Consider the following 24720-nt stretch of genomic DNA (forward strand, 5'->3'; position numbering starts at 1 on the left):
AGGAGACTTAGCAGCTCCACCCAATACATAGAAACAAACACAGGGAAGCAACCAAAATGTGGAGACAAAGAAACATGTTACAAATGAAATAAATAGAAGAAAGCAAAAAAACTGGATATAGAGTTCAAAATCACAGTTATAAGGTTATCAAGAATCTTCCAGGAATTTCCAAGGGACTTAGTGAGACTTTCAAGGATCTTAATGAGAATGACCCCCCCCCCCCCAAAAAAAGGAAAAGGACCAGTCAGAAATTAAGCATACACTGACTGAAATAAAGAATAATAATCAGAAATTCAACAGTAGACTAGAGGATCCTGAGAATCAATGATTTGAAATATGAAGAAGCAAAAAACACCTAATCAGAAGAGCAAAAAGAAAAAAGAATCCAAAAATATGAAGATAGTGTAAGAAGCCTCTGGGACAACTTCAAGTGTACCAACATCTGAATTATCGGGGTGCCAGAAGAAGAGAGAGAGCAAGATATTGAAAACCTATTTGAGGAAATAATGACAGAAAACTTCCCCTACCTGGTGAAAGAAATAGACTTAAAGTCCAAGAAGCATAGAGAACCCCAAACAAGAGGAACCCAAAGAGGACCACACCAAGGCACATCATAATTAAAATGCCAAGGGCACAAGACAAAGGGTGAATCTTAAAAACAGCAAGAGCAAAACAACAATGAGGTACCATCTCACACCTGTCAGAATGGCTATCATCAACAAATGACAAGTGCTGGAGAGGATGTGGAGAAAAAGGAACACTCGTGCACTGCTGGTGGGAATGCAGACTGGCGCAGCCACTGTGGAGAACAGTATGGAGTTTCATCAAAAAGTTAAAAATGGAACTCCCATTTGACCCAGTGATCCCACTTCTAGGAATATTTCCCAAGAAAACAGAAACACCAATCAGAAAGGATATATGCACCCCTATGTTCATAGCAGCACAATTCACCATAGCTAAAATCTGGAAACAGCCTAAGTGCCCATCAGCAGATGAATGGATTAGAAAACTGTGGTACATCTACACGATGGAATACTATGCTGCTGTAAAAAAGAAGGAATTCTTACCATTTGCAACAGCATGGATGGAACTGGAGAGCATTATGCTAAGTGAAATAAGCTAGTCAATGAAAGAAAAATACCACATGATCTCACTCATTTATGGATAATTAAGACCATTATAAACTGATGAACAAAAATAGATACAGAGGCAGAGCAACATAGAACAGACTGTCAAACTACAGTGGGAAGACCGGGGAGGGTTGGGGGTGGGTGGGTAAGAGATCAACCGAAGGACTTGTATGCATGCATATAAGCATAACCAATGGACACAAGACACTGGGGGGTATAGGAGGCCAGGAAAAGGTCAAGGGGAGAAAAAAAAAAGGAGACATATATAATACTCTTTGTAATACTTTAAGCAACAAAACAATTAAAAAAAAAACAACGCAAGAGGAAAGCAGTTAGTTACCTACAAAGGAATGCCCATACAACTGTCAGCTGATTTCTCAAAGAAACTATGCAGGCCAGAAGGGAGTGGCAAGAAATATTTAAAGTGATGAATAGCAAGAACCTACAACCAAGATTACTCTACCCAGAAAGCTATCATTTAGAATTGAAGGTCAGATAAAGAGCTTCACAGACAAGAAAAAGCTAAAGGAGTTCATCATCACCAAACCAGTATTATATGAAGTGCTGAAGGGTATTCTCTAAGAGGAAGAAGAAGAAGAAAAAGGTAAAGATAAAAAATATGAACAACAAGGTGGCAACAAATACATATCTATCAACAACTGAATCTAAAAAATCAAACAAATAAAAAATCTGATGAACAGAATAAACTGGTGAATGAAATAGAATAAGGGGCATGGAAATGGAACAGACTGACGATTCTCAGGGGGAAGGGGGTGTGTGAGGGTGCCGGAAGAGATTAGACAAAGATCTCATAGGCATGTATGCATTATCTACGGACACAGATGTTAGGGTGGCAAGGGCCTGGGGCAGGGTGGGAACCAGGTGGAGGGGAGCTATGGGGGGAAAAAAGATAGACCTCTGTAATAATCTCAACAATAAATGTTATTTTTTTTAAAAAGGGGGGGGAATAAGAAAGAAATGAAAACATTTCACTTCAAAAGATCAACTAAACACAAAAGATGCTAATGCAAGAAATGATGGGGGTTAAGCTATAAAGCATAAACAAACAAATAGCACAATGACAGAAATAAGTCTCTCCTTACCAGTAGTTACTTTATTTTTATTTTTTTCCTTATTGATTAAGGTATTACATATGTGTCCTTATCCCCCCATTGCCCCCCCTAGCCCCCACTCATGCCTCACCGTCCTGGTGTCTGTGTCCATTGATTAGGCTTATATGCATGCATACAAGTCCTTTGATTGATCTCTCCCCCTTACCCCCGCCCTCCCCTATCTTCCCTCAGGTTTGATGGTCTGATCGATGCTTCTCTGTCTCTGGATCTGTTTTTGTTCATCAGTTTATGTTGTTTATTATATTCCACAAATGAGTGAGATCATGTGATATTTATCTTTCTCTGACTGGCTTACTTCACTTAACATAATGCTCTCTAGTTCCATCCATGCTGTTGCAAATGGTAAGAATTCCTTCTACCAGTAGTTACTTTAAATGTAAATGGATTAAACCCTCTAATCAAAAGACAGAAATTGGCAGAATGGATAAAAACACATGATCCAATGACATTCTGTCTACAAGAGACTCACTTGAGATCCAAAGACACAAATAGGTGGAAAGTGAAAGGATGGAAAAAGATATTCTATGAAAAGAGTAACCAAAAGAGAGCAGGGGTGACTACACTGACATCAGACTAACTAGATTTTAAATCAAAAGAGTTTATAAGTGTTTATAAGAGCCCTAGGTGGTTTGGCTCAGTGGTTAGAGTGTCAGCCCTCAGACTGAAGGGTCCCAGGTTTGATTCCAGTCAAGGCTCAATTCCTGCCCTACATGCAGTGGGCAACCAATTGATGTGGCAATTTCGATAAGAAAAAACATAGTTTTACTAGAGGATCTAAAGAAAGCCCTCAACAATACCCACATTAACGTGACTTCAATCAAAATCTCATCTGTCTTTTTCCCCCTTTAGTTTTGACATTTAGAAGTATAAACGAGTGAGAACAGCCAGAAGGACTCAGAAGTATGAGTGGCCTAGCCCTGGCCTATTTCTAATGTTCCCAGATTAGTTCATCTACCTCAAATTGGTTACACTCAACTCTCCAACACCACTATGAACCAAATGGCTGGGAAATGCTATTTTCCTTGTTGCTACACTTTGTTTAGCATTTTCCAGGTGAAAAGGTTCATCCTGAGTTAAAATGCCTGGAACCCCAATGCAAATTCAAGGTTGGGGAGTGCGCTGGGGTCTTGGGGCTGTAGGCAACAAATCCTCCTTTTAAGTGAATAACATTGAGGCCCAGAGAACACAGGGCTGGAACGCATAGTTGGACCTGGTTTAATGAGCTGCTACACCCAAAGCAGTAGGTGTGGCTTCTGCCCAGCCCTGAGTCCTGTTTTCTCTTCTAGACCCATGGAGGAGGGATGACCAACCCCCACCCCCTGAGTTCCTAAGGCCCTACTGGAGGAGCTGCCGTGGGTGGGCCATGGGCTGGACATCCTGCCCACTACAGGTGAGAAGAGGGGTGAGATGGAGGTGGCTCTGGGTCCTCAAGTATCTATCTTAGCTGAGGGAGGGATATGCAGGGGGGTGGGAGATGGGAGGTGGGGGGCAGATACACCGAGGAAAAGGAATGTGAGTGGGTGGGACTCAGACATGGTTTGCCTCTTAGCACCTCTGGGTCACTATCCCCAGCAGAAACAGTGCTGCCTGTGGGTCAGGAGCCCCTGCTCTTCCAGGAGACCCCAGGAAACAGAGTAAGAAACGTAGCTACTCTGAGAACCAAATTTCCCTTCTCTTTAGACTCCTCCATTTTTTCTTTGTTTCTTTTTTAATCACTAGACTTTCGTTATTAGGGCAGTTTTAGGTTTACAGACAAACTGAGAGAAAGATTAAGTACAGAGATTTGCATATACCCCCTGCCCCCTATGTGACCCTCCCCCACTGTGGACATCCCCACCAGAGTGGCACTTCTCACAGCAGGTGAACCTACACTGGCACATCATTATCACCCCGAGTCCATGGGTTACATGAGGGTTCACTCTTGGTGCTGTGCATTCCCTGCGCTTGGACAAATGTATAATGACGTGAACCCACCACCGTAGTATCTCACTCAGAGTAGATTCGCTGCCCTAAAAATTCTCTGTGCTCCACCCACTCGTCCCTCCCTCCTCACCCCAAGCCCCTGGCAACCATTGATCTTTTCACTGTTTCCATCGTTTTGCCTTTTCCAGAATAATACAGAGTGGAAGTCATACAGTATGTAGCCTTTCCAGATTGGCTTCTTTCATTCTTCCCTTCTTGTGAGTGGACCTACTCATAACCGCATTGCCGTTTCCAGGTTACAAATGACACCCCGGCACAGAGGGCTCAGGCAGCCTGCCCAGGGTCACACAACCAGTAAGTGGCGGAGCTCACGCTCGAGCTTGGGCCTGGGTTCTTATCCATTTGGTCCCCTGCATCTGATCAATGCCTGTGGCATTAGGAACGATTCTCAGCATCCAGGAACAACCAGCCCCTCCAACCTCCTCCTTGAGGTCAGACTGTGGGCCACTAGCTGGGAGAGGAGAAAGGGTGGGTCCCCAAAGGGTGAGTCCCCACACATCCTTGGAGGCTCCTTACCTGTCCCCGGCCGCTGGGCAGGGAGACAGCAGGCAGCAGGTTCAGGCTTTCTCTTCACAGCTCCTGGCAGCAATCCTGGACTCCATGAGGAAGCAGGAGATGCGGATGGGCGGGGAGGCTGGCCAGGGCCATGGTGCTGGCTCCCCGGCAGAGCAGGTGAAAGCCCTCATGGACCTGCTGTCCGGGAAAGGCTGTCAGGGCTCCCAGGCCCCACAGACCCCTGACAGGACACCTGACTCTCCACGGGGGCCTCATGGCAATGGTAGGCAGATGGAGGGGTGTCCCTAAGCCTTTTCCCCTCCTCTCCTTTCATCCCTCCCCTCCCCCCCACCTGATTCTACCTCCTGCCCCTGCCTCGCCACTTTCCTTCTTTACACCCGCCCTCCCCAACCCTGAGCTCTGACCTCCATCCACAGACTCGCGGATACAGAGACACCAAGAGGCCCTTCTGAGCAGGGCAGGAGGCAGCCTGGAGCTGGATGGCCCCTCACCCAGGCTAACCAACCTCCTGCTAGTGGAAGGCCTGATGGACTTGCAGCTGAGGGAACACGACTTCACGCAGGTGGAGGCCACACGTGGGGCCTGGCGCTCAGCCAGGACCATCGCCCTGAACAGGCTCTTCCTGCCTCTGTCTCGGGTGTCCATCCCTCCCCGCATCTCCATCACCATTGGGGTGGCTGGTGTGGGCAAGACCACCCTGGTGAGGCACTTTGTCTGCCTCTGGGCCCGGGGGCAGATTGGCAAGGACTTCTCCCTGGTGCTGCCTTTGACGTTCCGGGATCTCAACACCCATGAAAAGCTGTCCGCAGACAGACTCATTCGCTCCATCTTTCCACACGTCGGGGAGTCTGGCCTGGAAGTGGCAGCCCTGGCCAAAGTGCTCCTTATCCTGGACGGCCTGGATGAGTGTAAGACTCCTCTGGACTTCTCCAACACCGTGGCCTGCACAGACCCCAAGAAGGAGATACAGGTGGACCACCTGATCACCAACATCATCCGGGGCAACCTCTTCCCGGAAGTTTCTGTCTGGGTCACCTCCCGTCCCAGCGCAGCTGGCCAGATCCCAGGGGGCCTGGTGGACCGGATGACTGAGATCCGGGGCTTTAATGAAGAGGAGATCAAAGTGTGTCTGGAGCAGATGTTCCCCGAGGACCAGGTCCTCTTGGACTGGGTCCTGAGCCAGGTTCGGGCCCACAGGGCCCTGTACCTGATGTGCACCGTCCCGGCCTTCTGCCGGCTGGCGGGGTTAGCCCTGGGCCACTTGTGCCGCCACAGGCAGGGGCCCCAGGACACAGAGCTGTGGCCTCCAAGGACCCTGTGCGAGCTCTACTCTTGGTACTTCCGGATGGCCCTGGGCGGGGAGGGGCAGGAAAAGGGCAAGGTGAGCCCTCGCATTGAGCAGCTGGCCCACGGTGGCCGCAGGATGGTGGGGACGCTGGGCCGGCTGGCTTTCCATGGGCTGGTCAAGAAGAAGTACGTGTTCTATGAGCCGGACCTGAAGGTGTTTGGCGTGGACCTTGCTCTGCTGCAGAGCACTGTGTGCAGCTACTTCCTGCAGCGGGAGGAGACCCTGGCCTCCTCGGCAGCCTACTGCTTCACCCACTTGTCTCTGCAGGAGTTCCTGGGGGCTGCGTACTACTACAGCGCGTCCAAGAGGGCCATCTTCGACCTCTTCACGGAGGGCGGTGTGTCCTGGCCTCGGCTGGGCTTCCTCACGCATTTCAGGAGCGCGGCCCAGCGGGCCATGCAGGCTGAGGACGGACGGCTGGATGTGTTCCTTCGCTTCCTCTGCGGCCTCTTGTCTCCAAGGGTCAATGACCTACTGGCGGGCTCCCTGTTGGCCCTGGGCGAGCAGCAGGGCTCCCGGGTGCAGGTGGCCCAGCTCCTGCAGGGCAGCCTACAGTCCAGCACGGTGGTCTGTGCCCGGGCAGTCAATGTGCTGCACTGCTTGCACGAGCTGCAGCACACAGAGCTGGCCCGCAGTGTGGAGGAGGCCATGGAGAGCGGGCACCTGGCCAGGCTGACCAGCCCCCCGCACCGGGCTGCCCTGGCCTACCTTCTGCAGGTGTCAGATGCCTGCGCCCAGGAGGCCAACCTGTCCCTGAGCCTCAGTCAGGGTGTCCTCCAGAGCCTGTTGCCCCAGCTGCTCTACTGCTGGAGCCTGAGGTGGGTACCAGGGTGGTGTGTGCAGGGGTGTTGGCGGAGGAGAGAGGAGGGGCCCTGAAAGTACTTCCCCTCCACCAGCAGCCTCTGCGTCAGTGTTTGGGGGCTGCTGTAACAGAGGTCCACAGACTGGGTGGCTTAAAGCAATAGAAACGTTTTCTCTCACAGTTCTGGCGGCCGAGTCCAAATTCAAGGTGTTGGCAGGGCTGTGCTCCCTCTGATACCTTCAGGGGAAGATCCTTCCTGCCTCTGTAGCTTGTGGTGTTGCTGGCTACCCTTGGCTTGTACATCCATCACTCCAATCTCCGCCTCTGTGGCCACATGGCTACCTTCTCCGTGTCTGCTTCACATAGGGCAGCGGTTCTCAACCTGTGGGTCGCGACCCCTTTGGTGGTCGAACGACCCTTTCACAGGGGTCGCCTAAGACCATCCTGCATATCAGATATTTACATTACGATTCATAACAGTGGCAACATTACAGTTATGAAGTAGCAACGAAAATAATGTTATGGTTGGGTCACAACATGAGGAACTGTATTTAAAGGGCCAGAAGGTTGAGAACCACCGACATAGGGCTTTCCTCGTTTGTAAGGACATTAGTCCTATGGGATGACAGGCCCACCTCACTCCAGTGTGACCTCATCTTCTCTAATTACGTCTGCCACGGCCCTATTTCCAAATCAGGTCACACTCTTGAGCCACTGGGGGGTTAGAATGCCAACACAGCTTTTGGGGAGTCACTATTCAACCCATAACACCCTGTGAACCATCCCAGTGCTGACAGAAGCCACACCCACACTCTCCGCCCTCAGGCCATCTTCTGTCCACTGCTCGGGACCTTAATAGGGGCTGAGGGAAGGGCACCAGGGCCAAGGCCATTCGGGACCTGAGAGCAGCTTCCATGTCCTCAGAAGGAGGAGAACTAGCAGCAAGCATCTCCCAGATGCACACGGACAGAAACCCCAGGGCTCATGCTCCTGAGCCTCCCAGTTCACCTTCGTAGGAAAGCTGCGAGCTCGGTGGGTGTGCTGTCCTAGGTCTCTGGGCCATGTGGTGGGAGCCACAGTGGAATGGAGAGACGGGGGGCGGGGGATCCGAGCCTGGGTGTCTGAGCTTAGTGCCCCCTCCTGCCTTCCTGTGCTAGCCAGGGACTTCATCCACCCTGCCCATGGGAGGTGGTACCACTCACAATGGCTGTTCCTCCCGACCAGGCTGGACACCAACCAGTTCCAGGACCCCGTGATGGAGCTGCTGGGCAGTGTGCTGAGTGGAAAGGACTGTCGCATTCAGAGAATCAGGTAACGCTGACCCAGGAGACTCCGCCCAGGGCACCCACCTGTCTCTCTGGTTCTGAGGGCTCCTTCCCCATCCTCCTTTCTGCTCAACTAGCTGGTGGTACTTTCAAAGAGAGGCGTCTGAAGCATGCTGCAGCTTGTTTCCGCCCATTCCAGAGAGTTCCAGGGCTCAGGTGCTCATCTGTAAGAAGAGGGGAAGGATAGGGTGAGGGGCAGAGGCTGTTTCTCCAAACACTATGTGCACTGACATGGCACAAGGCCCAATCTTCTCACAGTTTGCCCTCAAATAGTGTTCTGGGCACAGGATTCTATCTTTAAATAAAACATAATTTTTTAAAAAATTTAAATTAAAAAACGTTAGAGCCTGGTTGTCCTGACATGCCAAGGTTGTGTGTTCAATCCACAGTCAGGGCATATACAAGAATAAACCAATGAATGCATAAATAAGTGGAAAAACAAATCTCTCTCTTCTCTCTCTCTCTCTCTCTCTCTCTCTCTCTCTCTCTCTCTCTCTCTCTCTCCCTTCTTCTCTTTCTTACAAATCAATAAAAAAAGATTTAAAAATTTAAACATTGCATCTTTAATGTAATTTAAGTTTATATGCTGACTGCAGGACAGATCTATGTGCTTATAAAATCTCTCCTGTAATAATTTCCAAGTTTGAGTAACACTCTTGTTTGTACTTGAAATGATTCCATGACCTAAGGGCAGCTTTCAGAGAATTAGGGAGATGGGTTTGGAGAACAGGACCCAAGAATAATTTTTGATTCTCACACAAGGCTTTGGGTTCTGAAATAATTTATATCTGAGGAAATAAAAACGTGGAATGAGTCGGGAGCAAAACAATTATTGAGGACAGGGGTTAGAGTAGTAGGCTCCGTGTGCTCTCGTACAGACACCTCTGTGCCTAAGGAGGGTAAAATCAGTTCATCAGAGCTGTGAGTGCTTGAAATTGGCCGTGGTGGGAGTATTTACACCATGGAAATTGGCCAATGTTACAAATCAGTGTTTTTGTATTTTGGTTTTTCCTGAGAGCCAGTTTTCTAGCACACCACTATCTGGGGTCCATGCTGTAGACTTCTGTAACCGCCTACCCTCATTCCTGTGCTATGTAGCAGTTGTTGTGCTAAATTCTGATCAAACTTCCCTGGGACCCTTTGCCAGTGTGCAGGTCTGTCTGCCTACTCTAGTCCTACCTTGCTTGGCTCAGAGGCTTTTGTGGGCCTGGCATTCTGTTCCAGGGCTCACCTGATCTCTGCCTCTGTCCTGGCCCTGATGATGCTGGTGAGGCTGAGGGGTTTGGATCACGAGCCTGGAGCTGATATTTATAGACTTGCCATAACCACTCTTCTCCCTCTCCTTGGGCAGCTTGGCTGAGAACCAGATCAGTAACAAGGGGGCCAAAGCTCTGGCCAGATCCCTCCTTGTCAACAGAAGTCTGACTTCTCTAGAGTAAGTACACCACCAAAGGCCAGTCTTTCCCCATAGGGACAGGGAGCACTTGTGAGACATGTTGTGAAGTCCCCTTGACTAGTCTCTCCCATGGGTGGACTGGAAGAATAGCTGAGCAAACAATGTCACAGCTCCTGCTCAGCTATTCAGACTCGCCCAGGAAGCACCAAAATTTCAGGCCTGAACTTGGAGTTATCATTCTCCTCTCCGTCCTTGGCTCAAGTCCACTAGTGTATCGGATCCTATTTTCTTCTGCCCATCACATGGGGCACCTTCAGAAACTCCTTCCTTGTTTGCCTACATAAACATCTCTGTCCCACTTGCACCAAACATGAAATCCTAAACCCTGATACATTCTGTTCAAGAAGCATAGATTTAAAGGTCACTGTAACTTCTGCTCCTTCTTCCCTCCCTGGGCACTGGATGAAAGGGAATGGTTGTTTCTCTCTTCCGCCAGCCTCCGCTGTAACTCTATTGGACCTCAAGGGGCCAAGGCGTTGGCAGATGCTCTGAAGATTAATCGCACCCTGGCCTCTCTGAGGTACGTGTTACCTGCTTACCCTTGAAAACTTTCCCTTCAGGTGCCACCTATGGAGTAGGAGGTGATTGAAAATGTGGGCATCAGACACCAGCTCCCACCCAGTGGGTACCACAGGATCTTGTATCCTAAGCAAGTTTCCAAGTTCCAGCTCCTCCCTGGTTATTGTGCTTGTGTTTATGGCCTGAGCAAGGAATAGAGGAGAAGGGTAGAGATATGTAGAGGTGGAGGAGCAAAATAATCTATGAGGAAAACCTCTTGTCCTCCATTGAATGAGAAATCCCCAAGATCATGGTGCCAGAATGTCCCCCTGAGATGTTTTCCAAGACATTGAAAGCCCATCTTTCAGAAGATTCTTATAGTTTGGTGTGGTTTGCTATGCTCCTTTTAGGAGCCAATGGTTGTATCCATCCTAAGTTGAATGTGTACCACCATTTTGTTTTTATTTATTTGTTTGTTTGTTTATGCTTCAGTTATAAATTCTAAAATTAAAAATGATAAGACTTGAATTTATCCTAAGAATTCATTGCTTCTCAGTTGGTGCATCACAATACGGCTTATTTTCTATAAGAACGTTTTTCCTAGGGACCAATTTCAGTGTAAACACCTTGTATAGTAGATCTTCTGAGTAACAATTCCACATCGGAAACCTTTTTTGTTGTTGTTAATCCTCACCTGAGGATATTTTTTCTCATTGCTTTTCAGAGAGAGCAGAAGGGAGGGAGGGAGAGAAACATCGATGTGAGTGAGACACATCAACCGGTTGCCTCCTGCATATGCCCCAACTCGGGACAAGGAGCTAACCTGCAACCCAGGTACATGCCCTTGATCCAGACTCAAACCAGCACCCCTTTGGAGTGCAGCCCGATGCAACCACTTAGCAACATCGGCCAGGGGGGAACCTATTTTTTATTAGTTTAATGAAGATAGCATTTCGGTGGGCGTCTGAGTTGATTCAGCTGCTCTTGTTTTGATCATGGCTAATCCATGTTCTTTTCACCAGGCAACTTTATGTCTCTTCTATTTTCTTAGGAGAAGCTTCATTTTCTTTACTTTTGAATTCTTCATTTATCTTTATTCTGGCTGTGTGGTCGCCTGACCCATGTCTCTCCTTACCATGGCGGCTACCTCTCCCTGTTTTCATTTTCTTATATTGAGGTGAGGTTCCCACAAAATTCACCATTTTGAAGTGTGCAGTTCAATGGCACGTAATACATTCACAATTGTGCAACTGTCACCTCTATCTAGTTCTAAAATATTTTCAGCACCCCAAAAGAAGACCCTGTGCCCATTAGCAGTCACTTCCCATTCTCCCCTCCCTTCAACAACCACCAATCTGCTTTCTGCGCAATGGATTTGTCTATTCTGGATATTTAATATAAATGGAAGCATACAATAAGACCTTTTATGTCTGTCTTCTTTCACTTAAGATGTTTTCAAGGTTCATCCACATTTTAGCATGTATCAGTAGTTCATTCCATTTTCTGGCCAAATAATATTCATCAGTTAATGGACATTTGGGTTGTTTTCAACTTTTGGCCATGTAAATAATGGTGCTGTACACATTTGTGAACAGTATTTGAATAACTGTTTTTAATTCTATTGGGTAGATGCCTAGGACTAGAATCTGCTGGTCACATGGTAACTCTATGTTTAACCTTTTGAGGAACCACAAGTCTGTTTTCTACAGTGGCCACACCATCTTACATTCCCCCCAGCAGTGGATGAGGGTTCTGATTTCTCTACATCCTCGCCAACCCTTGGGTGCTATGACTTTTAGCTGTAATTGGGATTACCGATGACCTAGCTATTGTTATCCAGATACCATGGGCAACTTGTCCCCAGTCAGCAGGCTAGTGCTTAGAGACCCAGAGGGAAACCCAAGTCCAGAGCAGCAGAGGGGAAGGCCAACTGTTGCCCAGTTCCTGTGTGGTGTGCATTGAGGGCATAGAGTGGTTAAAGCCCCTTGTCACTGAGCTTAGCTGCTGCCCTCCCTTGAGCATTGGTGACACTGTGGTGGGATTCAGACCACCATTGGGTGCCTTTGTGTGCTCCATTGGTGACATGCCTCTTCCTTGCCTCCACAGCCTCCAGAGTAACAGGATCAGGGACGATGGTGCCAAATTCATGGCTGAGGCTTTGGCAGCCAACCGGACGCTCTCCGTGATGCAGTGAGTAGACATGCTGGCCATCAGAAAGTCTCCTTTGTACTCTCTCATCTTCTCCTCCAAGGACCTCTCTGCCTGTGTTTTGCAAGGAGGGATGGATGGGCAAGGCCCTGAGGCTTTCTGACCTGTCTGGATGGCCCCTGGAAAACTTGACGTCCATTGCTTTTCCAGAGAACAGGTGCTGGGCAAAAAAATTAAAAATAAAACCTCCCGCCAATCCAGAAAACCCTCTCTACAAATGTGAGGAAGAACAAAACAGCTTTATTATTTGAATAAACACTCAACTGGACTGTAATGTACATCATAGGCAATCTGCTGATGAGATTGCAAAGACAGAAATAAACCACGTCCTTTTCCATAGCCAACAGACACAACCCACTACATACATGTTTCCAAGATAAACAACTTGTCCTCAAGTAAGAGAACTGGACAGCAGCGTTTGTCACACACAGTTTATCCTAAATTAGCCTGGTATTTGGGATAGCCATCTGTGTTTGTTAACTGCCTTTAGCCAAAGGAAAGTTAAAACTTTATATCTTCATGACAAGAAGGCTCTTACAACTTGGAGTCTGTGCTATCTTCCTTGATGTGTACATTTCAAAGAGATGACTGGCACTCAGCACTCCGTTGTCTCTGACCTCTCATCTTGAGTCAGAGTATTCTTGGCCTGGGAATAGCTGGGACCAGCTTTGCTAAAGGACCCCTCTCCTCTCTCACAGCCTGCAGAAGAATACCATCGGGCCCATGGGAGCCCAGCACATGGCAGATGCCCTGAAGCAGAACAGGAGTCTGAAGGAGCTCATGTGAGAAATGCAGAAAGGCCAATTGGTATCCTCAGTGTCTAACGCAATGCCCAGCTTATCATAAATATTTGTGAGCATGGGGATGGATGGATGGATGGATGGATGGATGGATGGATGGATGGATGGGTGGATGGATGGATGGATGGGTGGATGGATGAACTGGTAGTTGAGTGGATGGATGGGTGGATGGATGAATGGGTAAGTGTGTGAGTGGATGTAGGTGCAGAACAACTGGCTTTGGACCCCAAAGCATTCTCACTGACCAGGAGAATGGAGATCCAGATTCACAGACTGAGTGAGCCACAACTGTCTCAGGCTCACATGTACTGCCTTCTCAGCCAGCAAAAGAAAATGGCATTTCCTAGCCACCTTCACATAACATATCACAAACACCTCTCATTAAAGAGTTGGTCTTGCCTCCTGGCCCCTAGTCCCCTGCCAGGGAGACAAGGACTTTGCTACCTTCATCTCTTACAAGCAGCAGGAGGTCACTTCCAGAGGCCACTGGCCAACCAGCCTCAAGCAGGAGAGACTGTACTGGCACCTTGAGACAACAGAGACAGCCCCTCCTAGACCCTGATCTCTGGGCCCCACCCTGCCCAGCTGCTCCAGGAGGCCGGCTCACCAGTGTCCCGTCTCTTACAGGTTCTCCAGTAACAGCATTGGCGATGGAGGTGCCAAGGCCCTGGCTGAGGCCCTGAAGGTGAACCAGGGCCTGGAGAGTCTGGAGTGAGTCTGCCTGACCACCCTCCAGGGGTGGCTGTGGGCAGAGGGGAACTCCCTTCCCCCCTCGTCCCCCTCAGGTTTCCTATCCAGTAGGTGGGTGGGTCCTGGAGGAGGGCTGTCAGTCAGGGCCACTTCCCTGCCAGAACCCAACCAACCCCCAACCCTGGGCATGCTATGATCTCAGTGTCTTTCCCTCCATGCCTACCCCACCTGTTTCACCCTACCACACCAGCTCCACTTCCCTGGACAGTAGGGGTTGGTGTTTTCAGGGTGACAACAAGCACTGAAAGCCCTTTAGAAGTTAGTGCAGGTAGCTAAAGAAAGGGTCAGCCGCAGTGGCCTTGGGGTGGGGGGGAGCTTGGCAATGCTCCCACATTGGGGAGACTCAACTGTGCCCTGGGGGCTGCAGACACAGTGCATGCCCCATCTCTGAGGCCATTTGGAGCCACCAAAACCAAAGCAGAGTCAAACTCTGGGGCTGGTTGTGCTATACCCACCTGCCCTGACCTAGCTGGGGCTGGACTGTGAGGGATGAGAGAGGAAAGAGGGATGATGAAAAAAAAACAATGTGGTGTGGCACCTGCCTCAGGTGTCCCCCAACTCCCTGTCGAGCTCAGTGTTTCAGCTGGACTGATGGCTCCCTCCGAGTCCTGAGACAGCCACGCCAAATGTGCCCTCTCTTCTGTCTTCAGCCTGCAGAGCAATTCCATCAGTGACACCGGAGTGGCAGCGCTGATGGGGGCCCTCTGCGCCAACCGAGCCCTCCTCAGCCTCAAGTAAGTCCCAGGCTCCCTCTCCAACCAGGTATCCCTTTGGTCAGGGGGTCCAAAGGGACTTGGAAGAAAAGGCTGGAGCTGGGAAGCCCACATTACCCCCGTGACGACCTCTGGTTGGGCAGCTTGGTTCTGGGGCTGGCATCCTGCACTCTACCTTGCTCTTGGGAGGGCAGGGGCAGCGGTGGCCCCCAGCTGGCCAGCTCTGCTGCTCCCTGCCCATATACACATCCTTTAGGCACCCAAGCACCCATGCTTGCCCCTCACAGCTCTGAGGTCCCACTGTCTTATCCTCTTCCTCCTAGACTGTCCTACTGGTAGGTCCTAAAGGGGAGACACTTGGCTGCCTAGCCACCAGAACCTGGGCTCGCTGGAGGCACACACCACATGCTCGCTCAGGAAGTCCGGGTCCCACATGAGGTTTCTCTGGTTCTAAAAGCCTGAACACCTGGGCTTGTCTCCCCCAGAGGCCTCATCTGCCTGGTCAGCAGCTCAGGGTCTTCTCTTTCTTCAGCCTTCGAGAAAACTCCATCAGCCCAGAGGGAGCCCAGGAACTGGCTCGAGCTCTCTGCACCAACAGCACCCTGAAGAACCTGGAGTACGTGAGGGGGCGGGGTGGGCGGGTAGGGCTGTGCTTCCTAAGGCTCCTTTATGCCAGGGCCCCACCTATGCAAAGCCCAGAGACTGATGGGCCAGGCCCTGGTCACTCTTGCCATTATGAAAGGTTGAAGAAGGACCTGGCTGGGAGGAGGTATCCAGGAGACCTGACCCCTGGTGGCGACTCAGACACAAGTCCCCCACGGTCCTGTCATAAATTACATGAGGATGAAGTAGTGGCAACTCTCTGGCCCTCGGCCCTTTGCTATGGACGAGCATGTGGAAGGGGCCATGTCATGGGGGCAGCACAGTACAGGAATCAGGAGTGAGTCCTCTGCCACCTCCTGGTGCGTGACCTGTCATGGAACCTCACTGAGCTGAGCTTGGGCCCACTCCCCCTGGGGGTGTCAGATTTGTTACAACAGTCCAGGGCACGTGCCTGGCACATGCAAGTGCTCCATAGGCGTGAGCTAGGCTATCCTAGTGGGCACGATGCAGTCCTTGGGTTGGGGGAGGGTGGTCTGGATTCCCTGGGGAGCAAGGACAGGGGACATCATGGTCGGCTTCTGCTCACTTGCCCCTGTTCCTCTCCTCCCAGCCTGACAGCCAACCTCCTCCATGACCAGGGTGCCCAGGCCATCGCAATGGCAGTGAGAGAAAACCACACCCTCATGTCCCTTCAGTGAGTCCTCGGGGCCCCTACCTACCCCGTCCCCTGCCCAGAGCTGCAGGGCTCCCCCAAACCAGTTGATGCAGGAGACCAAGTCCAGCTCTGGGGATCTCCCACATGGTCTCTGGGGCCTCCAGCAGGCTGCAGGTGGTCACTTGCAGGGCCACCAGCCCTGCCCCCTGCTCTACTTCCGAGATTGTTCCACGGAGAGACCAATGGGGTTGGAGGTGGGTAACCACAGCAGGGACCATCTGGAGTCTTTATTTGAGCCTGTCCCTGTACCCACCCCTAACCAGAGAGTAAATGTTGACTCCTTGGGACTAAGGCTGAGAAAGGTTGCAGGAGCTCTGCCCATCAGCGGTCCCTCTAGAACACACCCCGCAGGGACTCCATCCCCTGGCGTCAGATTCTCCTGGGAGAAGCCCGCTCTTTCTGGAGCTCAGGACCTCCTGGACTCTGCCTTGGGCCACGTAGTCATGTGCTCCGTGTCTGCCTAGCCTGCAGTGGAACTTCATCCAGGCCGGCGCCGCCAAGGCCCTGGGACAAGCACTACAGTTCAACAAGAGCCTGATCAGCCTCGAGTAAGTGGGGATTCCACGGGGCAGGGGCATCTGAAGCCTCAGGGCCCACCAAGCACAGGGATCACGCCCTCAGCACACAGCCTCCTCTGTCCTAAGGCCAGCAGGCATGTTTCCATCCTCATCTGCTTTAAAAAATATATAATAGCTTTATTGAGGTATATAATTCTCTGGTTTCTAGTCTATTCACAGTTGTGCAACACAACAACTAAATTTAGAACATTTCTATCACCCTCTAAGAAAACCCAGGTCCATCAGTGGTCACTTCCCCTTCTGCCCTATCCCGGGCAGCCACTAATTTATTCTCTCTATGGATTTACCTATTCGTGACATTTCTATAAGTGAAATGATACAATATGTGGTCTTTCATGACTGGCAACTTTCATTTAATATGTTTTCAAGATTCATCCACATTGTGGCATATGTGTCAGCACTTCATTCCTTTTCATGGCTGAATAGTATTTCACTGTATGGATAAGACTTTCATCTGTTGCTGGACATTTGGGTTGTTTCCACGTTTTGGTTATTATGAATAATGCTGCTGTGAACATCCATGTAGATGTTTCTGTGTATGCTTTCAGTCCTCTTGTGTATACACCTGGGAATGGAATTGCTGGGTCAAATGGTAACCTTTTGAGTTTCATCTCCTTTTGACGCTGACTACTTCTCTCTCAGCTTCCAGGATATCCCATCTCTGGCTAGTTCTGTTTGACTCTGAAATACTTGTGTTCCTCAGGGTTCTGTCCCAGGCCACCTTCCCTTGAAGGTGCTCTCTCTCTTCTGGAAGCTCTCCTCCTCTCCCAGACTTTCAAGTCCTTATGGCCCCACAGCTATATCGCAGACCTCTCTCTCCGGAGCTCCAGACCCGTGTATCTACTGCCCATTCCGCACCTCCCTTTGGGTGTCTCAGTGGTACTTTAGATTGCCTGAATGATCCCCCCCACAAGCCTGCTTCTTGGTTCCCCATCTTATGACTAGAACCAGCCAACCAACTGTGAAAAGTAGAAACATCACCCTTGCCCTTTTCCAAGTCCTACTGATTCATTTCCAAGTCCTGTCGATTCTCTTCCCAGTGTCCCACCCCCATGGCCACGTCCAGGCACCAGCATCACTCACCTGCATCACTGCAGCAGCCTCCACACCCAGTCCATCCATGGCTAGCCAGGATCTTTTCAAAATGCAAATCTGTCCCTGTCCTGGTGAGATGTTTCAATGGCTGCCCGGGGCCTGCAGAGTGAAGTCCAACCTTTAGCATGGCTTCTAGGGCCCCCAAACATCTACTTCCTTACTGTTTCCTCAGCCTTGTTTCACTCTCGAGAGACTTGACTCAATGTCGTTGGGTTCTTTAGATATGCTAGGCCCCCTCCCCATCTCTTATCCTTTGGGTTTTGGTTTAGACCAGCGGTTCTCAATCTGTGGGTCGCGACCCCTTTGGGGGTCAAACGACCCGTTCACAGGGGTCGCCTAAGACCATCCTGCATATCAGATATTTACATTACGATTCATAACAGTAGCAACATGACAGTTATGAAGTAGCAACGAAAATAATGTTATGGTTGGGTCACAACATGAGGAACTGTATTTAAAGGGCCAGAAGGTTGAGAACCACTGGTTTCGACCTATTTCTCTTGGCAGCCTCTGGGACCACACGGCAGCCTGCTCTTAGCCTATAGTGACTGCTCATTTAATCATGTCTCCTCACCTGAGTTCCAAAAAGGCAGAATTGGCCTTGCTAGTGCACACTGTACACGCAAGCATCTGTTAAATTATTACTGCAGCTAGCAAGAATGGCCTGGGGACAGAGGGCCTTCAGTGTTCTAATTGGCTTCGAAAAGCACACTTTATCTCACGCATTTGTTGGCAATGCTTCCATGTGTTCCTTTTCTTGTTTGCTTCTGATGGTCCAGACGCCAGGTCCCTCTGCATGTTAATTAGGAGGCCATGGGGTGACCCTGGGAGTATAGTCTACAATGTGTGTGGTCTGAATTAGGTAGAAGGTCCAAGCTCAGCACGTCATGCTAGAGAGCTGGCCCAGGCTCACTCTCTGTGTTCAGTTTACAGGAGAACGCCATCGGGGACGAAGGCGCCTGTGCAGTGGCCAGTGCGCTGAAGGCAAACACAGCCCTCACTGCTCTCTAGTAAGTCCTGACGCGCACAGCAGTCCAGGAAGCCAGCCCTTCACCATCCTTTCATATGGAAAACATTTTTTGTTTCCCAGTCTAGGAAGCTGGGTTTGATTTTCCTAGTATCAGCAACCAGGCAGGAGAAGGGATGCCCAGCGCATTCTTGCTCCTGCAGTTGTAACAAGATTTAGGGGTATAGGCAGTGTTCTGCAAACTCTCCAGGAGACTACCTCTACTTCCTGTATCCATAGTACCTAGATATGTCCCAAGCACAAGCAGTGCAGGGAGGATATGCAGTATCCTTTGGACAGACCACAGCCAATTTTTAGTGCTATTTTGTCATTTTCGACCCTAAGTCAAGGGTGGTGAAAATGAGGGTGCCTGTGAATGGAAGCTGGGCCCCGGGCAGCGATGAGGGCCGGAGAGCCCAGCCTGTCTGGCCTGACTACGTTGACAGCATCTCCCCTTAGTCTCCAGGTGGCCTCCATTGGTGCGCCGGGGGCTCAGGCACTGGGGGAGGCCCTGGCTGTGAACAGAACCTTGGAGATTCTCGAGTAAGTATTCCAGCCTCTGGCCAAAGTCTCTTGCCCAAAGAAAACAAACTGTTGATTCAAATGAATAGATATGGAGGAGAAAAAAAATATCAATTTGTAAGAAATTCACAAAGCAATTAAATATCAAGCACGCCCAGCTTCCCCATTCCTCCTTCACCCTTCTCCCTGGGAGTCACTATTGTTGGGCCTCCTTGAGTACCTGCTTTTCTTGGTCTTGCCCGGGCTGAACATGTCCCAAGATCTTCTTTAGGGGTCCCTGGGGTGGGCTGTGTCCACTGATCTTGGTCTTTGAGATCCAGGAGTTTGCGGCCTCAAGCTCTGTGGGGCTTTCGTGCATGTCCAGGTCACCCCTGCTCCCGGGGTTCTGTGATGCTAAGCAGACAGGGACTGCTGGATGGAGCGCTGCCTCTCCTGTCAGCCCAGCTCTTCCTTGGGAATGTAAAAGGAGAATGAAGGCACCAACACACCACCCAGGTTGGGCTGGCTCACCCCTCCTGTGTGTCCTGCTTGCTCCCCAAAGCCAAACTCCGTTTTGGCTTGAGAGTAAGGAAGGAGCAACCTAACTCCCCATGGTTGCGGAGTCCACACTGCCTCTCACCAGTCGCCCATACTCACCTGAAGAAATAGCATTTTCACCTCTCAGCTATCACGGTGCCTTACACTGCCTGTCTTTTCTTTATTTTTAAACCCTCACCCAAGGATATCTCCCTCCTCCCCTCCCCATTGATTTTTAGAAAGTGGGAGGGAGTGGGAAAAGGGAGAGAGGTGAGAGAGAGGGAGAAACATTGATGTGAAAGAGACACATCGATTGGTTGCCTCCCACATGTGCTCCAACTGGGGCCGGGATGAACCTGCAACCCATGTACGTGCCCCTTGATGGGGAATCAAACCTACACCCCTTCAGTGCACAGGCCAATGCTCTAACTATTGAGCACACTGGCCAGGGCCATTGTCTTTTTTTTTTTTTTTTAACAGTTTAAGAGGAAACGCCATTGGGGTGGCTGGAGCCAAAGCCCTGGCAAATGCTCTGAAGGTCAACTCAAGCCTCCGAAGACTCAAGTGAGTGGTTGCTGAGTCCTATCTGCACCCCAGAGCAGAGGACTTCTATGCTGGGACCTCCCCAGGGGATAAGATGCTCTTGATTTCCTCTGTAGCTGCTTCCTTCTGAATAGAAATAGTTCAGACTGTTCTGGTTGCTATAGTCTATATTATGGACGAGTTTGGTCATTTTGCCTAGCATAGGTCAGAGGTAAATCACTTAGCATCAGCATTTTTGGTCTTATACTCTCCATGGCACTAAGATGGTACAACCTGGCTCCTTATAAACTCATCTCAGGATTAAACGCCCACCTTGCTGTTGCTATGGCACCTGTGGAGAAACCAGTGCCAGAACTATCCCACAGGATAATGCAGTGCTGCTTTCAGAGGTGTGTTCTGCCCTGACTGGCTCACTCTGGTGCCTCCATCTTTTCTCTGCCTAGTCTTCAAGAGAATTCCTTGGGGATGGATGGGATGATATGCATTGCCACCGCACTGTCTGGAAACCACGGGATCCAGCATATCAAGTGAGTGGGGTTCGGCAGTCTCTGCCCTTTCCTGCCATTCTCACCCTTAGAACTGTTCCCAGGTCAGGCCCTACCTTCTGCCTCATTTTCAGAGCCAGCGGACTCCCAGGCCCCTCAGCAGCTCTGGGGAAAAACTCAATATAAAAGAAAGCCATTCAGAGCCTTATCCATGGGAGAGATCCTGGAAGCACAAGGGTTTCACCCAGAGCTCTGCATCTTATGTACTGACCTTCTGCTCTTTACTAAAGAGAAACTGTAGCCTCTAGCCCAGCGGTTCTCAACCTGTGGGTCGCGACCCCTTTGGGGGTCGAATGACCCTTTCACAGGGGTTGCCTAAGACCTTCAGAAAACACATATATAATTACATATTGTTTTTGTGATTAATCACTATGCTTTAATTATGTTCAATTTGTAACAATGAAATTGGGGGTCACCACAACATGAGGAACTGTATTAAAGGGTTGCGGCATTAGGAAGGTTAAGAACCACTGCTCTAGCCCTTCAGCCAATTTCTCAATTTGTCTGAATCTTTCTCTAGTCTCCAGGGAAATCACATTGGGGAATCAGGTGCCAGAATGATCTCGGAAACTATCAAGACAAATGCTCCCTCATGCACAGTTGAAATGTGAGCAAAGCAAGTTCCTGGTGGACCTGGCAGGAGGATGGGCAGAGATGCAGCTGGAAGGCTTCAAACAAAAAGACCGTTTTCCAGGGTGATTTCCTGTTATCTGGGAATGATGCTGACCCGCACCAGAGCTGGTAAACTGCAGAGGCAGGAAGGGTGCTGCCAAAGGAGGTCAGGAGCACCTCTTCTGGTCCAGGGTCAGTCTAGGCAGGGGTGAGATGGACACTGGTCTGGGACAGAGGAAAGGGTCTTCCACTGAGGGACCCAGGACTTACACCTTAAAGCTCAGCAAGTAAGAAGCTGGCCTGAGCTTATTCATACCTTGAGGTCTTCATGTGCCCCCAACTTTTAAAAAATTATTACTACCTTTTCCCACTCATCTGGTTAAAAGGGAGTGGAAATGAGTTGCCATATTCCAGTGAACTGAGTACCAATTTGGCATTGTTGACAGAGAGGATCTTTCTTTTCTCAAGAAGAAAGTTTTAGGAGTATGATCCTTAGAGACATATGGAAAAAATGTGGAGTTTTAAAAAAGAGAAATAAAGGCTTTAATTATGGAATTCTGGAGACAGAAAAATAAACTTTCCCAAAGTTTTTGCCATTTTTTAAATCCATCACAAAACCTCTCACAGGCATGGAGACATATGTTATTTGGAGTCTGGCACACGAGTTATCTATAGCACGTTCAATAATGTTATTCTTAATGTTATTATTATTGGGCTTCCCATAATTATTATTACTCTGACGACCTTCCCTCTGAAGGCAAGGCAAGCTGAGTTTCCATGTGGCATAGATTCCCTCAGAGGTCTGTCTGTACTGAAAGGAAAAGATCCCAAATGGATTAAATAACCAAGGGAAATCAATTAAATAACCAAGGGAAATGCTTACAAAGATTATAAAGTAATTATCATTTTAAAATTTGGACAGGAAGCACTATTATTCCTACTGCTTCTTTAAAAATGAGTATTCAGGCAAGAATCAATGGATACTAAAACCCTGGATGAAAGCTAATTGAGGAAGAAGATAGTCACATAGTCTCAAAACATCATCCACAAAGAGTTATCTAAAAGGTATCTTACAGAAATTTTACAAATGTTGCCTTAACAAAGCGATTAAATTTAATGTCACCAATAATGGGACAAATGGACATCAGGGGCCCTGATGTGATGCACTGAGAAGGACATATTGCTGATGTAGTATTTTTGCCAAAAAGGTTTACCTGAATCTAGTCACGAAGGAATAATCCGACAAAATCAGAATTGAGGAGCATTCTGCAAAAAAAGAAAAAAAATAGCCTGACTTCTTAAAAAAAGTCAATGTCATGAAAAATAAAAAAGACTTGGGACTGTTTTAAATTGAAGGAGATTCAAGAGACATAATAACTTAAGATCTTTGACTGGATCCTAGACTGGAGGGGGAAAAGCCAGCCATAAAGAACATTATTTGGAAACTGGGGACATTGGAACATGGGTCATGTGTAGTATTTATTGGATTACTCTTTTAAAAAGATATTTTTGCTGGGTATTGACAGTTTTTTCTTTCAGTACTTTCAAGATGTTATATACTGTTTTTTGGTTTGCACTGTTTCTGGCTGAATTGAGAACTAACTCATCAGAACAAGAGTTGCAGTAGCTAAATGTTGAAGCAAACTGTGCTATGCAGGAACCTAGTTCTAGAGAAACTTCAGGGGCCGAAGCAGGGGAGAAAAAGAGTGCTCTTCATGGACTTCAAGAGCAAGCCACACTATAATTGGAAGGAAAGCCCCGACTTTCTCCAAAGTCTCTCAAGCACCCTCTACTGGCAACACTTAACATCTTGCTGGCTGATAAAGGAGAGATATTACAAAAAATGGCACGGTTACAACAGAGCAGGCCAAAAGGTGAATTTGGAGCTGAGGCAATAAATTGATACTAGCACAGTGGGATGTCCTGTTTTTCATTCTGGACAGTTCCTATTGCTATGTCTTCAGGATCAGTAATGTTTTCTTCTGCAGTGTCTGACTGCTCTTAATCTCAGTTTGTTTGGTTTCATCTCATTTTGTTACTCTCTGGAAGTTCTGTTTGAGGCTTACTTTATATTTTCCGTGTCTGTCCTTAATATACATACTTTCCTCTACCACCTGAATATACGGAATATAGTTATAACTGTTAAGAATGTTCTTTTCTACTAATTCTATCAGCTATCATTTATGGGTTATTTCTTGATTTTTTCTCATTATGCCTGATAATTTTTTTACAGTGAAAAAAAAATTTATATTTAGAACTAGAGGCCTAATGCATGAAATTCATGCATGGGTAGAGTCCCTAGGCCTGGCTGGCGATCAGAGCCAATCTGTGGGACAACTGGTGGGGTGATCAGGGGCCCCTGCTGGCACCTGCCTTGGCTGGCCTGGGGCCTGTAGGCTGGGGGCAGCTCCTGCATTGAGCATCTGCCCCCTGGTGGTCAGTGCATGTCATAGCGACTGGTCGTTCCACTGGTCATTCTGCTGTTTGGTCGATTTGCATATTAGACTTTTATTATATAGGATTAGGGAGCTGGACTCAGTTTAGGTGATCTCAATTTTGTTGGCAACACCCAAAGTCAGGAGCCAGTCAAACATATGCCTTCTTCCCTCCATCAGGCCTAATCAGGTGTTGACCTTGGCACGTCAATGTCATAGAGCCTCTTCACAGCCTGTTGGATCTGGTGCTTGCTGACATTGATGTCCACAGTGAACACAGTGTATTGTCGTCTTCAATCTCCTTCATGATTGGCTCCATAGTAAGAACTTGATGACGACATAGCGGTCAAGCCTGTTTCTCCTCAGGGTGCTCTTCCGAGGATATCTGGCTGCCTTTGGAGCCGCAGTGTCTTCATGCCTGGTAATATTTTTATTGAACACGAGAAATTGTGATTTTATCTTTCTAGGTGCTGGTTTTATATTTCTTAAAATATTCTTGAGCTTTATTCTGGTGCACAATTACTTAGAAACACCTGGATCCTTTCAAAATTTGCTTTTAAGCTTTGTTAGCCAGAGTCAGCCATCCTTCATTCTAGGGTTACTTTGGCCCATCTTCTGAGGAAATGCCTCAATATTACAGGTACTCTACCTAATGCCCAAGTCAAGAAAACACTATAGAAATCCAGGTGTAAAAAATTGTGAAATCAAACTTAGGCTTCTTAGCCCAAATAGTAGCTTCTACACAACTGGCTTTCTAGTAGGTATGTTTTCAATATAAAGTATGAATTTAAGCAGAATGGCTCCTAATGTAGACTTCGCTGCACAAATTTTTCTCTCTCTGATTCAACTCCTCCCATTTCACAAGCTAGTTTCTTTCAGCTAAAAAAC

General features: G+C 48.6%; 1 protein-coding gene across 2 annotated transcripts; it reads left to right on the forward strand.

The window, feature by feature from the left end:
- Positions 1-3626: 3626 nt before the first annotated feature.
- Positions 3627-23303, forward strand: NLRC3 (NLR family CARD domain containing 3; the record flags this gene model as incomplete). 2 transcript variants are annotated; one of them, XM_081090097.1, is made up of 18 exons in its annotated part: positions 3627-3653; positions 4823-5024; positions 5179-6928; positions 8137-8223; positions 9589-9672; positions 10130-10213; positions 12298-12381; positions 13098-13181; positions 13827-13910; positions 14600-14683; positions 15195-15278; positions 15876-15959; positions 16445-16528; positions 18580-18663; positions 19119-19202; positions 20178-20261; positions 20684-20767; positions 21306-23303. In XM_081090097.1, the coding sequence occupies 18 exons, from the start codon at positions 3627-3629 to the stop codon at positions 21394-21396; spliced, it is 3249 nt and encodes a 1082-aa protein (XP_080946223.1). In that variant the 3' UTR covers positions 21397-23303. The 2 variants fall into 2 exon arrangements, with proteins under 2 accessions (XP_080946223.1, XP_080946224.1); XM_081090098.1 differs by lacking the exon at positions 3627-3653 and having other exon boundaries at positions 4826-5024; positions 12238-12381.
- Between the last annotated feature and the right edge of the window lie 1417 nt (positions 23304-24720).

Source organism: Myotis nattereri, assembly GCF_964212035.1.
Source record: "Myotis nattereri genome assembly, chromosome: 4".
NCBI lineage: Eukaryota > Metazoa > Chordata > Mammalia > Chiroptera > Vespertilionidae > Myotis > Myotis nattereri.